Below are 15,767 nucleotides of genomic sequence, written 5' to 3' on the forward strand. Positions count from 1 at the left end.
CTATTATCACAAAACCCTTTGTATATCACAAATATCATATTCTCAAGCTCCAAATGAATGTCCATTTAATGAAAGGAACATTCAATAACCAGCATTCAAGAAAAGCGATGTGTACTTGGGCATCATTGTAAAGAGGTTTTTGGTAGATGGCTTTCAACAAAAATAAGTCACGTCTGTCCCCAGACTCAGTAGAAAGTCAGGCCCTGTATCTTTTGATCTTTTGGATGAGCAAATGAAATAGAATTCGTGTTCAGCCTCTGACAGAGCTGTTAAAATGGCAGAAGTTAACAGACACATCCAGATATAACGTCATCCTTGCCATCCATCAAAGCTCTAAGCCACTTGAGCCCTTGGCTGTGCTGACTGTCCAGCACAGTCAGCTTGAGTGTGATCAAACCAAACCCATTCTCTTGGGATAGGAAGTCAATGTCTCTCGTTTTCTCTGGCCATGGTTTCTTGTGTAGATATAAGCTGAACATAGGAAAGGTGTTAGGGGAAGCAGATGAGTACATTATAATGGGCCTGGGCCACTGAAATATGTTCTGCATTTAGACCATTTAGACATAGAGATTTTTTTCTCAGGACTTAGACTTTTATAGACAAGATTAACTTGACTACTGTATTGAAAGAACTCACCCTGTGAATATACCGCTAGCCATTGGTTGTACATATTGAATGGATTGTATGGTGTGTGAATAAAACTGCTTTAAAATAAATTAAAACAAAACGAAACAAAACAAAATAAAACCTCACCACTGCATAGCCCAGTAAGCAAGGTTCTCCCCTTCTGCAACCAGGAATCTTTCTGCTATTGTCCTACACTTGCTCTGACACTACAATCTATTTGGTAACCCCCTTTCCCATTAGATAACCCTAACATACCCCCTCACTTTGTGCTGGCTGTTACATGGTGCCCAGTACGACATGGATAACCTTCTTCCCTTAACTGCATGTCCCAGCCTTAGGAGGGCCTGCACTTCTCACTCTCGGCGTTCCTCTTGAGGTTTGAGGCTCTGTCCCCTGATAGCAGATGCTTTCTTTCCCTCCAGATCCCTCCCAGTTCACAGAGAACACCCAGATTAGCATGTGCCTTGTGTGAAGGTGGGCTGCCTCCAGTGTGGATTTCTTTGTGCATCCTTTCAGAGTGGGTGTTTGTTGGTCTGGTGATCCTGGGAGTCTTCCTCTTCTTCGTCCTGGTGGGGATCTGCTGGTGCCAGTGCTGCCCGCACAGCTGCTGCTGCTATGTCCGCTGCCCCTGCTGCCCGGATTCCTGCTGCTGCCCTCAGGCCTGTGAGTAAAGCCACCCAGGGAAGACTAGGGCAATCACAAGAAATGTCACCTGTCCATCTGACAGCTGTATGTCCCAAATCCCCTCTCCACCTCCTTCCTTCCACCCCAAAATTGGGTCATTCCAGACTCTCACCTCAGCTGGGTGCCCCTGGCTTCCAGAGATGACCATTCTTGTTTTTCTTCTCACCCACATGCACCTCTCCATGCTTTTCATCCACACCTATCACCCCTGCATTTGGAGTTCTCACTGATGCTATTGATGAAAGGAAGGGCAGGTTCAGCACAGGGAGTGAAGCTTTTGCCCTCTTCTCAGGGCATTCAAACTAGAGGGAACCTTCTCTGGCCATTCCCCTCGCCTGCAGGGAACCTCCTCTTTGTAAAAGCCAGAGCATGAAAACTGGCAGCCTTTGGGTACCCTCCAGCTCTGGGGGAGATTTTTTTTTTATTCTCATGATGAAATGGGCCACAATAGGGGATAGTCCTCACGTGGGAATTCACAGTTTTGCCTTACTGGCTGAGCCAAGATAAGTATTAAGTTTTGCACTCATCATGAACCAAACAATTCTTGAAGGAGAGAGACACATGTGTATCTGTTGGATTAAAGCAGTTTCTGGGAGGAGTCAGGTTGCTTGCTCTGCCTTTGAGATTGTGGAGCAGGGGCCATGTGCAAGCCCATGACTGCTTTGCTCCTCTCGAGGAGGTTGAGGACCCTGCTGGAAGCAGTCCTGGGCAGCCGCTGTGCTGGGCCAGCTGACAGTGTGGTTAAGAGTGGCCGTGACAGTTCCCAGTACCACTTAATTATTCAGTTGCCAGGTTCTAAACACTGTAATTCCTTATGTCATTCCCTTTTGGCAGAGCTGGAAAATACAAGAGAGTAGGGGGGAGTGGTTCTGATGAGTCAATTCAGACCTAGGAGAACACACACACACACACACACACAACCACACACAGCCACACACACAAGCACATTGTATTGGGCTTTAAAGCCAGGAGGCTTCCCTAAGTGCATCCTCAGGGATTTTTGGTGCGAGGGTTGTGGAGGGTGGGACAACATAATCTCTCTTGCTCTTCATCTCCCTTCACAGTGTATGAAGCAGGGAAAGCAGCAAAGGCCGGATACCCTCCCTCTGTCTCCGGTGTCCCCGGCCCTTACTCCATCCCCTCTGTCCCTTTGGGAGGAGCCCCCTCATCTGGCATGCTGATGGACAAGCCGCATCCACCTCCCCTGGCAGCAAGTGACTCCACTGGAGGAAGCCACAGTGGTAAATGTAGTTTCAGACTGCCCCATCCCATCCTCCTCTTGGGCCCCCACTTCTGATTCCTTGCTCATAAGTATGATCAGTTCTGTGATGCCTCTTTGGAATATGATTGTCTTCATTCCAGAAATGGGATCCTTCCAGCTGCATCAGATATCTTCTAGAGTGCATGTCAGTCTTCCCAAGGGCTCAGGACATTGCTGCCCTGCCTTCTTCCCAGGCTTCTCAAAAATTAAAACCATAAGAAAAAGAGGCAAGGTACCCCTTATACCTCATGTGGGTCATTCAGATAATAAGTGTTTATCTCATCACAATTCAGTGTTCAGGATTGTGATAGGCACCATGAGGGAGCCTGAGAAGTGTAGGCCATGTTTCTACTAATGAGAAGTATGGCCTAGTCAGAGAGAGAGACAATTTGTGAAGACAATCAAGTGCTGAAGAGTATGTTACTGGGAGTTCAAAGTAGAGAGAGCTGGAGTCATTACAAAGTCTTCAGGGAAGAAGTGACATTTGAACTGGACAGAGAGGCATGAACAGGATTTAGGAAGGCAGAGTGGGGGATGCCGAGCATCCCAAATAGGAAGGTCAGGATGTGAAAACCCGGAGCTCGGACAACACAGTGCATGTATCTGACAGTGCCCAATCTGTCTGACCTGACTGGAAGAAGGTGGAAGGATGTGGTGGAGCCAGAGTAGGGAAGGCCTTGAAAGCTATCTGGAAGAGCTGGGGCTCGGAATAGTGAGCACTTGAGAACCCCTGCAGGCAGGTCCCTGCATGGAGAGGTGACATGATGATGATTACATTTAGGATGGTTAAGCTGGCATCAGTGAACCAGGTGAGTGGTAAGTGGGAGAGAATGGAACCAGAGAGGGAGCTAAGATGCAAGTGAAGTGGTTCAGCTGTGAAATGTGAGCATCTCCTTTATGTTGGAGACAATGGATGTTGAAATCAACAGGTGAATCTGAGAGATACTTTGAAAGAAGCAGCAATGAGACTTTAGGGAATGAAGGAAAGTGAAGTTCCAAGATGATCCCCAGTTGTCTGGTCTATGATATTACAAATCATAGACAGAAATGAAATAATTGGTAAGGAGAGCCGATTTGTGTAATGATGAGCCCCATTTGGGGCATGATGAATTTGTAATTATTGGCAGGGATGGAAGGGTGAAGGGGTGGATGGGTGGAGGGGCATTAAAATATAGCTTTCCCGGAGGCATATGATCAGGGTAACAGGGTAGTGAAGGTTACGATTTTGCATGTAGTGGAGATTTAGGAGGTGATTTCTAAATTGCTAGGAATGGATGAGCCACTAGTGTTGGTACCACAGACATTTCTCCCCTGGAGGTATCCGGACTACCTTTGGGTGGGGTGAGGAGAGTTATCTGGCCCTCTTGATGAACTGCCAGTGCCTGACTGGATGGAGTAGATATCCTCAGTGAGTAATTGGCATTTGTGTTTTTCTCTTCTGGGAACTATTAGTAGAATTCTGACGTCTGAGACTGAGAATGAGTCACAAACTGAGAAGTAAAAGTTAATGGTCAAGGACACACAGGGAATTAGAGAGAAAAAGACAATATAGTCTATTTCCCTGAAGGATGGAGTGCGCAAAAGGGACGTTACTAGAAGTTGTCTCATACTCTTCGAGTGCTGCTTCCTTCTTTTTCTGATCTTTTTCCTTCCTTCCTACCCGAATCCTTTCCCCCTTACTTTATTAGTAGTGGAATCTCATAATAAATAATTCCTCTTCATAGAATGGCAAATACTTTGTATTTTCTGTTTTCAGCCTTTTCGTAGTTCCCTACTTATTTCAATTCAATCTTTTTGGCCCATCCTGCTGTACTGCTCAACTTTTACAAAACCATCTACAGGTGCTAGTGGGTCAGGCAGGATTCTTTCGGGTACAATTTACGGAATCTTTGATTAGAAATGGCTTTAAAAATAAGGAAAATGTATTATTTCATGTAGCAAAAAATCCCAAGATAAGGTGATTCTAGAGCTGATTAATTGAACAATTCCAGTGGCATCCCTGAAGGATCTAGTTCGTTCCTTCTTTTTATTGTCATCCTGCATGCATCTTCTTGTCCTCCTGGGCTGCCTCCTCTCATGAGCTCATGCCTTAGTTCCAGGTGTTAAATATATTCAGAGATGGAAAAAGGAATGCCCCTTCCTTGTGATGCTTTGCTCTAGAGTGAGGAAAACTTTTCCAGAAGTGCCTGCCCCACCCAGCAGACTTCCCCTTGCAGTTTCATTGGCAGGAATTGTGTGCCATGCCCATTCCTAAACCAGTCTCTGGCAAGGGGAATAGAGCTACCATGATTGGCCTGGACTAATCAAGATTCACCTCCTAGGCCTGAGCACCTACTCACCTTGGAGGTGAACAAAATCAGGGTTCTGTTAGCAAGGAAAAGGGGCAAGATGACAACCAGTGTTGGCTACAGCTGGCCTGGCCCATGTTATCATTATCTGTCTGGTTGAGTGAGGACAGAGTTCTTCATGATCCTCATTGGGCACATTTCTGTACTCATGGTGCCATGAAGATGGAGATTGGCTAGTTTCCATTTAAGAAAGGTGCCTTAGGCCAACATTTCCATGTTAAACAACACTAGCTAAAAAATGTGAAGAAATGCTGGTTTATAAAAATGTAAATTTAGCCTGTTTTTTATTTATATGCTACTTCAATTTTAGGGTAATCATCAAGCAACAGTAATTTTTCAGATTGCATTTGCACACAATACTGTTTTGAACACTCTTTATAGTTGAAAAAGCATCTTTGAAGAGCTATATATAGTGTATGCAGTTGATTACTGAGTGGGAGAGCGATTAGTGGCACCCTGATTCCTTCTCCCATTCTTGACAACAGCTATTCGAGACCTCTCCTTTCTTCAGACCTGAATCCTGCTGTTTTCCAGTCATTCTCAGCAGACGAATTCATCTTCTTCTTCTCAGAGAAAAGAGAAGCCATAGAATTTCCTCCATCCACCCTACACAGTTACCTGCTCCTCCACCCATTGTTGTCAATTTTCCTCCCATTACAATGAAAGAAGACTCTCTCCTCCTTTTCTGCTCTGGATCCCCTTCAGTCTTGTCAGGGTTCTTTTCTTAATTGGTTATCTACCTTCCACCCGTTCCCTCCTTACATCTCCAACTTTTCCTTCTTTCTTTTCCTATCAGCATCCAAAAGGTGCTCAAAACTCTCCCATTAAAATACAACAACAATTTGCAAAACCTGTAGTCCCATGATGTTATTTCCCTACCCATTTTCTCCTCATAACAGCCAAACTCCTTGAAAGAGTTTTGAATAATGTCTCCGTTCTCTCTGCTTTTGTTAACTCCTCAACATACTTCCCTCTTGCTATTGCCTTTACCATTCCCAGAAACCATCTCTTGCCAGGATTGCCTTATTGCTCAAGCTAAATGGATGCTTTTCAGTGCTTACTTCCCTTGATTTCTTAAAAGCATTTGCCACCCTCACCCACTCATCTTTCTTTGCCTTTCTCAACACCACACTGTACTTTGATATTTTTCTTTCTGTCTTTCCATATGTGGGGTGTTCTTCTTCTGTGCACCCCCCAGATGTTGGTGTTCATATTTTGTCCGAGGTCCTCTCCCTGGGAAATCTCATTTACTCCCATGGCTTCAGTGACCATCTAAATGTTGACGACTCCCAATCTTTATGTCCAGCCTCTGTCCTGTGCCTCAGTCCCACATATCCACCTGCCTTCTGGACATCTCCACCCGAGTGTCATACAGGCAATCAGACTCAACCTCCAGGAAAATGAATTAATCTGTTACTCTCCACTTAAAACCAACTTCTACTTATGCACCATCCACCTAGTTACTTAAACCAGAAGCAGGGACATCACCCTCATCTCCTCCTTTTCCCTCACATCCCTCATCCAATTGGTTACCAAATCCATTAGATTTTATGTCAAAATAACCTTGAATTAATTTTACTTCCATCTCTGCTGCAACTAGCCTAGTCCCAGCTGCCATCATCTCTAAACCATGATTAATGCAACTGTCTTCTACCTGGTCTTTTCACATCTCCCCTTGCCTTGCTCCAGTCCATTTTATTTTCACAACTACCTGGCCTCCATTTATCCTTCTAACAAAAGAATTGAGTAGGCAAGTAGGTTTCTGAAATGGCATTTTCAAAACTAATAAGGATGTGTGTCTATATATATGCCTACTGTATGTACACAGAGAATATGCATATTTTTAAGCATTACTTCTCCCACTACTGAGCTGCTGTCACCCTGGGGGTGGAATCTGGCAGCTGTTCCATCATCCATATACAGCGTTACTTAGCTCATTAAGATAGGACAGGAAGAACAAGGCTATATTCACGGGTGTCTACCTTAGAGACTCCTTTTGAAAGTTTTATAAGTTGGATTTCAGCTGTAAGGAGGAAATTAGCTGAAAAGTAGTGAAGCCTTAATTGAGTCAAAAGTATCAGCTTGAATCCTTTAACAATATGAAAGTTTTGAAATTATAGTTTGGCTTCAAGGTGAATATTCCAATATTTCTTCTTTGCTAAAATCAAAGTTGGCAAGGCTAATAAATGAGAGGAGCTGAAGTATAAGAACCACATGACCCACACAAACCAAAGAACTTGGACCAGACTGAGCTGCAAAGAGAAATAAATCATCCATTGATCCTAAACTGAAACATCACCAGGAAAAAAGTCATTTTCCAAATATGCTGGACTTTGGCCAATAGTCTGGAACAATTCATGTTAAAATGTCAGCATGCCTCAGAGAGTTCTTTGATCTTCAGGCAAATTACAGATAAAAATCAATCTGACACCATTCTATTTGTTTTTGAATCAAGAAAAAATTTATGAATGCCTACAAATTTTCCCTGCCCTCAAGAATTTATAGTCTGGGGGGTAGTAGTAGCTGATAGCTTATGAATGGACATAAAATGAGTAAGAAATTTGAGGCTGTATATCTTAAGAATTATCCTTGAATGCTGGCTCAGAGCAGGAAAGTCTCAGATGCTTAGAGGAATCAAGAAGGGTCTTCTGGTGTTTTATATGCTCCTATGTATGTGACACAGAGCCACATTCTGCCAGGATAAGAGAATGAAACACAATTGAACTTCGAGCTAATGATTTAAAAAAAAAAAAAAATCCCCAATATTTTTCCAAGAGAGAATTGCCTAGCTTTTTAGCTACTAAAACCAATCAGATGCTGCTGCTGAAGTCTAAAGGTCAATACCTAGCCTCTGTCTTGTCTGACAAATAAGAGACATTTAGATTTCTGAATGGGCTGGTGTGATGGAGAAGTCAAAGCAGAAAGAATGGTGGAGTCTCTGTATACTGCCAGTAATTGAAAGTCAACACTACCATCTTCACTTGAGGCTGTAAATAGTTACTGTAACTTTTCTGGGATGTGATAACCTATGCATACATAATCAAATCTGTGTCCTAAAGAACAGTGTAATTTGTTATAATGACAGACTAAACAATTTAAACTCCAGTCCAAGTTGCTATTAACTGGGGCCTCCAGCTGTTGCTCAGTGTAGGGCCATCTCTCACCGCCGGGGAAAAGCTGGTACATTTTTCCATCCAGCAACAGGTCCCTCCCTGCCACGAGCTTTGTCTCAGCATTGCTGACCATTTACTATAATAGTGCTTCACATATTAGCAACACCTAGATACAGCCACGGCTGCAAGTAGAATAGGTCCCTTCCCTCCTTCCTTCAAATAAACTAGTTTTCTTTACTTAACAAGTCATCAACAATAAACCACAAAATTCAGCTAAACCTTGCTGCTCCCTCAAGCTACCATCTGAGCCTTCCCCTTCCTGGTCATAATTCTCCAGCAGACAACCCACATGGCCTCATCTGCTGTATTTTGTAATCCCTTGTAACATTGTTTCTATTCCTGATTTCTCCCTATTCATTCTGACAACCGCATAGGTACTGAGTGTCTACATCATGCCAGGTCCCATGCTGGGTGCTGGGACACACAGCTGAACAGAAGGGACATGGCCTTTTTCCTTATGAGGTTTACAGGATAGGGAGATTCTGAAAATACTCTTTGCAAAGAAACCATTTTCCCCAGCCTCACCCCTAGGTGGGTAGTAATTCACTTCAGCTAACGTTTAAGTGACTACTGTGTCAAGCACTGTCCCAGGCACATGGGAGATCCAGAATGATTAAGGATTAGACATTTATACAAATAACTTGATACAAACTAGAACATATAAGAGCCACTGTAAAAGATCAAATTAAATTTTTGAAGCTGAGAGACAAAGAGAGAAGTAGGAAGGAAGGGGGGGGTGATCTTTTCTAATTATGAGAATCAAAGAAAGCCTTGTGGATGAAGTGGCATTTGTGCTGCCCCTAATAATTAAGCAGAGAACTCAAAACATTCCCCTGATTTGATCTTATTTGTCCCCTCTTCTTTAAAAGATTATTTTAAGGATGGGCAGTATTAGTTGCATTTTATAGACATGAAAACTGAGTCCTAGAGAGGTCCTTATTTTTTCAAGGTCTCTCAACAAACTAGTGGCAGCATGCCTACAAGATGCCCAGTTCCCTGCTTCCCAGCCCTGTGGCTCATCCGTCAGAGATAAATGCCTCACAACAGACATAGCAGTTCTGTGGGATAATTGCATTTTAATTGAACTGTCTGTACTACTCTGTAAACGCCTCTGCAGGAATGGAAGAATGTGTAACTTGATAAATAAAATCATTTCTGCTAATAATTGCTTCCACATAAGGGTTATGGATCTAACCTCTGGGAGAAGGTGTTGCTGCAATATATGGGCTGAGATTCATTAATTTTTTGAGTAATTCCACTGTGTGAAAAGAATGTGAACTGCCCAGCACGGTCTCATATAGAAAATCAGTGCACCTGCAAATGGGTGTGTAGGTGGTTTTCTCTGTCTTCAGTGCCTGAGCTGTAATTAGAGTGCTGTGGAATTTTATATTTTAATCTTCAGTGTAAATAGTGTGGTCGGGGGGAGGTGGGGATTGTCCATGTTCAGGGTCACATGACCAGTTTGCAGGATGCAGGGTTTTCTTGGGAGGCTCATGCGAGTTTCTCTCTGGTGTTTACCCCACTACGGGAACTGGGAGTGTTGGAGTTGGGTCACTCGCTTCCATACCGTTGTGGTCTTGACAGGCCGGAAGAGAAGACCGTGCAACAGCCCATACAACCCATGGTGGACGTAAGCACATAAACGCGTTTCATTCTCTGGGCTTTGCTTTCTTGTCTTCCCTCACTGCATCTCATCCTAGACTTCAGAGAGGCAAGATGGCCCAAGATGGTTAAGCTTCCATCAGACTACAAGTTTCCAGTCCGAGCAGTGCCAGTTATTCTTGGGCAAGTTAGGCAAGTTATTAAACCCCTCTGACCCAAAGTTTCTCAACTATAAAATGTAGCTAATAGTAATTTCCTTAAGTGATTGTAAGAAACAGATGCCCATGCATAGTAGCTAAGCACATTTTTGGTGCCCAATAAGTGTTATCTCTTACCACTATTATTCTGTCTCTTTCTCATTCATTTCCTTCTCCCATTCCTTTTTTATTTTTCTTTCTCTCATCTGTGCATTACGCCTGCCTGTGTCTGATTCCCTTGGAGCTGGTATTGATACTTCAGTGATAATGGGGCGTAAACAGCCTTTGTCCCTGACAATATGAGTGATGAGGATGTAGAAGATAGTATTTTCTCTCATGCTTTAGGTTTTCTTTTTCGTAAAGCTCTGAAAATAACACCTGCTTGTGATAAATAGCAGCAGGTCGAATTAATCATATCCAAAATATGGCATTCCCTTTCATAAAAGAAAATTGCTAAAGAAATAAAAATGGAGCCATGATTGGAAACCCATGTATTTTGCATCTTGTTTTATACTAATTGTTTATATGGTCTGTAATCTAAAATTAGCTTTTACATACCACCCAGCTTAAGGGATTTTTGCACTATCTCCCAGGCAACTAGAGGCTTTCAGGCCACCTTTGTCAAGGTCCCCATTTTAAAGCTACAATCAATTGTAGCTTGTAGGTTGTTTTAGAGCCACAGTCAAATATGCTTCCACTAAATGAAGGTACGACCCTTACAGACTGTAAAGTGACATGGTCCCAATCTAGAAAACGATCTATTTTTAGTGTGAGTGTATTCCCCCAGTAGAATTTAAACTTTGAGAAGATGAGCTTTATTTTGAGTGGAGCTATAGGAGATCAGAGGATAGGAAGCAGAAGTTAACAAATGACCCTTAAAAATATACTGTAATGGAATTCTGCTTTTGACCTACTGGTCCTTCATTCCAATGACACCATTTAATAAAGGGATCTTAGATATGAACACATATGTATAAATAAAGGTTATTACTTCTGGGTGATCAAAAAAAGAATTGTAATTGGGAGCCATATTTCTTACTTTGTGAAGTGAGAAGGAGGCCTCCTGCTCTAGCTCAACTTCTTGTTCTTTTCTCAACAGTTCGCAAAGGCTACCGGATCCAAGCTGACAAAGAGAGAGACTCCATGAAGGTCCTGTACTATGTCGAGAAGGAGCTGGCTCAGTTTGATCCAGCCAGAAGGATGCGAAGCAGATGTGAGCATCTGTTAGTTTTATGTGATCCATGCATCATGCAGGAGTTAGTAGCTAAAGGGGACTTTGAGTTACCAAAGTTGGGCAACACTGAGCTTGCAGGCTCAAAACTAGCAGGGAGACTGGTGATGCTACCCAAAGAAAGTAGCTGCCAGTACAAAGAGGAGAGAATAAAAGGTTCCTGGTGTGAAGAGCAGAGCAGTTATGTACCACCCTGTTTTTTGTTGTGTTAATGGGACAGCCAGTTTCGCTGGGACTGTGCCATCTTGGGGTTTGAAGTATTTTATTAAAACAGTCTTCTCTCCATGACCACCTTTAAGATATATTTAAAATAATAAGATATGTAAGTTTAAATATCAGCTATTTCCAATGTGAAGGGTCCTAACATTGAACAATCCAGCTGCCAAATTGCTGCATAGAGGCCTTAATGAAAGTGAAAGAACTAGTCTCCCAAATGAACCTGGTTAAAAAGAAACCTACTTTCCTCTGAGCTCCTCAATAGCAGAGATTAAGGGAAGAGAGCAAAGAACTTTTTAATTGCTATGTCTGTAGGTGGCAGGGCCCCGACCCTTAACTCATCCACAGACCTTACAGCCTTTGCAGCTGACACAGCTGATTCTTTGGGGTGGATTCCAAATTACCATCTTTCATGAGAGACAGCACAGGGCAGGTCTGACACGGAAGAGCTAATTATCAGAGGGTGCTGGCAAGTATGGTAGTGAGGTCACTATGTCTCTCTCTTTGAACTCTCCTTGCCTTGGAACCAACGAAAGTCTTGATGGAATTGTTGGGGAAACAGTCCCAGTTTAGAGGAGTTTTATTCAGATTAAGGACAACATATTCCACCCAGTTTGCCATTCTAAATTCATCCTGTCTGAGTTGCATCCATTGCTGCATCCTCCCACCAACCTGACTATAAAAAGACCATCTCCAGATTGGAATGTCAGGAATGCAGATGTCACTGCACTTGACAGGCTAGTTGTAAAAGTGTTGTCATGGATCCCTGTAAGGGGCCAGAGACAGAGACAGTCGGTGATCAAGGAGAAAGAGCCTGCGGGGGGAATCTGTAAGTTTCCCAGCTTGGGGAAAAAGGTAAAAAGGGTTAAAACTAGAGGATGGATTCTGATTTTGGTGAGGTAGCCTATCTGTCTACTTTAATTTAAGTGGTCTCGAGGGGCTGGCCGGCCATAAGGTAATGGAATCTTAGAGTTGAAGGGGGCCTTCGAGATGGTCTAGGTCAACCTTTGCAATACACAGATGAGGAAACTGAAGCCCAGGGAAGTGAAGTGACAGAATCAAGACCAGAAACCAGCTCTTCTAATTCCCAGTCCTGTGCTCTTTACATTAGAAATGTTTGAGCAAACTGGATGGCTCCATGAATGTAGCAGCAATTTCTGTTTAGAGACCACACCTTCTAGCTCTTAGAACTTGGAAATATTACAACTGGAAGGAACCCTGAGATTATTGAATCCACCTCCCTCCTTTTAGAGGAGAAAACTGAGGCAGGGAGGGAAAGTAACCAGTGGCAGCATTCAGTGCTAATGCTAGAGAAATACAATCCAGATCTCTTGGAACCTGCTGGCTGACAATACAATAACTGGATAGAGATGAAGTAGGAATGTAGCTCACTTTATGTGGAGGGGTTCTATTTTTGGAGAGCAAAGTAAACCCTAAGGTAGATGATGGAAGTGAGACAGTCTTGAAAATCTCCTTATAAAATGATCTCACAGCTTCAAGTTGGGGCAATAGAGAATTAGGAGTTTCAGGTCAAGGGTCATGAATTTGCTAGCTGGAATGAATTTCATTTACCTTGCCCTCATAAGTGGGCAGTTGCTTTTGGGATCTTTTTAATCTGGGAAGTCATAAAAGGGCCAGCAAACTGTGGCTTCCAGGCCTGATCTGATATGCCTCCTGGTTTTGTAAATAAAATTTTATTAGAATACAGCCATGCCAAGTCACTTATGGCTGCTCTTGTACTGAATAGTTGTGACAGAATGGCTTGCAAAGTCAAAAATATTTGCCATCTAGTCCTTTAAAGAAAAAGGCTTGCCTACCCCTGTCCTAGAGTTACATTATTGAGTGTCTGTGAAGCAGGGACTGTGGATGTTCATGTTCAAGTTGGCAGACACTTTAGTGCAACATACAGCCTGGACAATCCTTCACCATGACTGGTGAAACAGAGAGAGCCCCCATTATCTGAAGAAGTAAAAAAAATCAAGTATTCCCTGAAGTTTAACAAAAGTTTTGAGCCAACAACATTACTTTTCAGTAGTCTTATTTTGTGCATTTTAAAATTATCTTGTATGTGATTCCCAGGAAATTGGAATTCTCTGGGATTGTGGGAAAGGGACAGTTCTAGATTTTATAATCTAGATTTTATAATCAGTAGTATCTGAGTTATTTTCCTTTAAAACAGGCACAAACAATCCCATTCTCCTTAGGAGGAAGAAGAGGTGACTCTTATATTAAAAAAAAGTTAGACTATAATTCAAAACTAACTGGCCACAGCAATTAAGCTAAATGGCATTCAGGGTAAACCCTGTGCCTTGGTGAAACAGGATTAGGAGGCTGTGTTTTCACCATGGCAGGGAGGCCCTTCCTCCCTTTCAAGGGTGGGAACCAGCAAAAATTCTGTGCCCCTCCAAAGCTTCTCTGTTGGGAGTAAGGGACGGGAATAAAGTTGAGGGGAATCTGAGATGCACATTTGTGCTTCCCGCATCTTATCTTGGTTTACCTTTTGCTCAACAGCCAGGCCGTTAACCTCCTAATTGTTGCTTTTGATAATATTTTGAAGTCCTAATGAAAGGGTTTTAGAAAACAAATGGATTCAGTTACATTGCAAATAGATTCCTTAGATTTATTTTTAAAGTAAAATTCAATACAATTTATTTCAAAGTTCTAAAAATATATATATTTCTTTCCAAACATTGATTCTGGTCCTTGTTCACAAGTGCTTTTTCAAAAAGCTACTAGGGCCACCTTAGGAAATAAGAAAACTGTGACAAAGCCCACACCTTACATTTTGGGACTGGGTCAAGAGTACAGGTGGAGACCCACAGGCCTTAGGTATAGCCCACCTCCCTTTTCTTCCCACACCCCCAAACAATGCCCCCACCCCCATGGCCAAATATACCTTACTACTGTTTGAGGAGGGGAAAATGTCTACACAGATCCTAAAAGTGAGTTGATGCCATTTGCACAGGATGTTCCAGGTACCGGGGTGAGCATGAGCTAGAAGGGGGAGATGGGCACTAGGTGGGCACATCCTCTTGGTCCCATGGACTGCTTGCTGTGTGGAAAGGGATGCAGCCAAAAGAGGTCTGAATGGGGTGCCTCTAAAGCATGGGGCAATGCTAACTGTGAAGGCTCCATCTGGGGACTGGGTGGGCAGTAGGGAAGATGCAGGATCTATGGCATCTCTCACTCTTTTTGCCCCTTTTGGCCCATCATGCCTGGGATCAGCATGGATCGTCACAAAATTATAATGGAAGAAACATGTGAACAAGAATGATAATGTACCAGGAGGAGGCCAGCTACAGACAGCCTGAGTTCCGGCAAGCCTGCCTTGGGTGGAGCAATAACAATTGTTCTCCCATTCTAAGAACAGAGCATGTAGGAAGCCTCCCTGTCCGTAAGCAAGCAGGTTTCTAGCTGACCTAAAAATATAAACTCCATTATACTAGTTGGGGTCTACAACCCACCCTGGACAGGATTGAGGCCCTCAGGTGGGAGTTTCCCAGAGCCTCTGGTTTTGCCTCTTAAGAGAGTTCCTTTCCTGTCTAACATGGAAGTTCTGTCATGCCTGGTTTTGTTTCTTTAGATAACACCACTATCTCAGAACTCAGCTCCCTGCATGAAGAAGACAGCAGTTTCCGCCACTCTTACCATCAGATGCGAAGCAAGCAGCTCCCGGTGTCTGGGGACTTGGAGAGCAATCCTGACTACTGGTCAGGTGTGATGGGAGGCAGCAATGGGGCCAGCCGGGGGCCCTCAGCCCTGGAGTTTAACAAAGAGGATCGGGAGAGCTTCAGACACAGGTGAAGATGGCTGTAGAGGGGCAGCTTTGGGGCTGGGTTTGAGGAGGAAGGTGGCAGGACAGGAGCTAGAAGGCAGAGCAGATCTGAGGCTTTCCCAGGGCTCAGCCAGCTGTTATTATCCAAGAACACTTCTGTCTCTCATTCCAAGTTATACTGCCATATGTCTCTTTCTTTAGGCTATTGAACATCCTCGTCTCACATTTATTAAACATGGGAACCCTTACAGCACCATGTGTAGAAGAAATCATTCAAGGCCCTTTGAAATGAGTACTCTAGACCTCTTAATGAACCTTGTTTACATTTCCCTGCCCTTCCTCCATGTTTTATTCTACAGCTGCTAAAAAAAAAAAAAAAAAAAAAAAAATCCCAGCCATCATCTCTTTCATTCATTATGTGAAAGGTATAATGCCAAATTATACTGTTGCATTTAATTCTCAAACAACTCTAAAAGGTAGGTACTACTAATGTCTCCATTTTAAATTGGGGAAAATTGAAACTTACAGATGCTAAGGAACTTAGCAAACAAATGTGGGAAGCCAAGATTTGCACTGAGCTTTGTGTAGCCACTTCCCCACTGAATAGCACCTTCAACCACTCACCATGCAAGACCAGTAGACATTGCCTTTCT

General features: G+C 43.1%; 1 protein-coding gene across 2 annotated transcripts in view; it reads left to right on the forward strand.

Annotated features, from left to right (window-relative positions):
• ILDR2 (immunoglobulin like domain containing receptor 2) overlaps positions 1-15,767 on the forward strand; it is a 61,565-nt gene that overhangs the window by 38,983 nt on the left and 6,815 nt on the right. For both annotated transcript variants that reach the window (XM_037825440.1, XM_037825441.1), the window contains 4 exons: positions 1,144-1,290; positions 2,376-2,552; positions 10,992-11,105; positions 14,923-15,139. In XM_037825440.1, the coding sequence (XP_037681368.1) occupies positions 1,144-1,290; positions 2,376-2,552; positions 10,992-11,105; positions 14,923-15,139 (655 nt within the window). The remainder of the gene's footprint in view (positions 1-1,143; positions 1,291-2,375; positions 2,553-10,991; positions 11,106-14,922; positions 15,140-15,767) is intronic.

Source organism: Choloepus didactylus, chromosome 2, assembly GCF_015220235.1.
Source record: "Choloepus didactylus isolate mChoDid1 chromosome 2, mChoDid1.pri, whole genome shotgun sequence".
Taxonomy (NCBI): domain Eukaryota; kingdom Metazoa; phylum Chordata; class Mammalia; order Pilosa; family Megalonychidae; genus Choloepus; species Choloepus didactylus.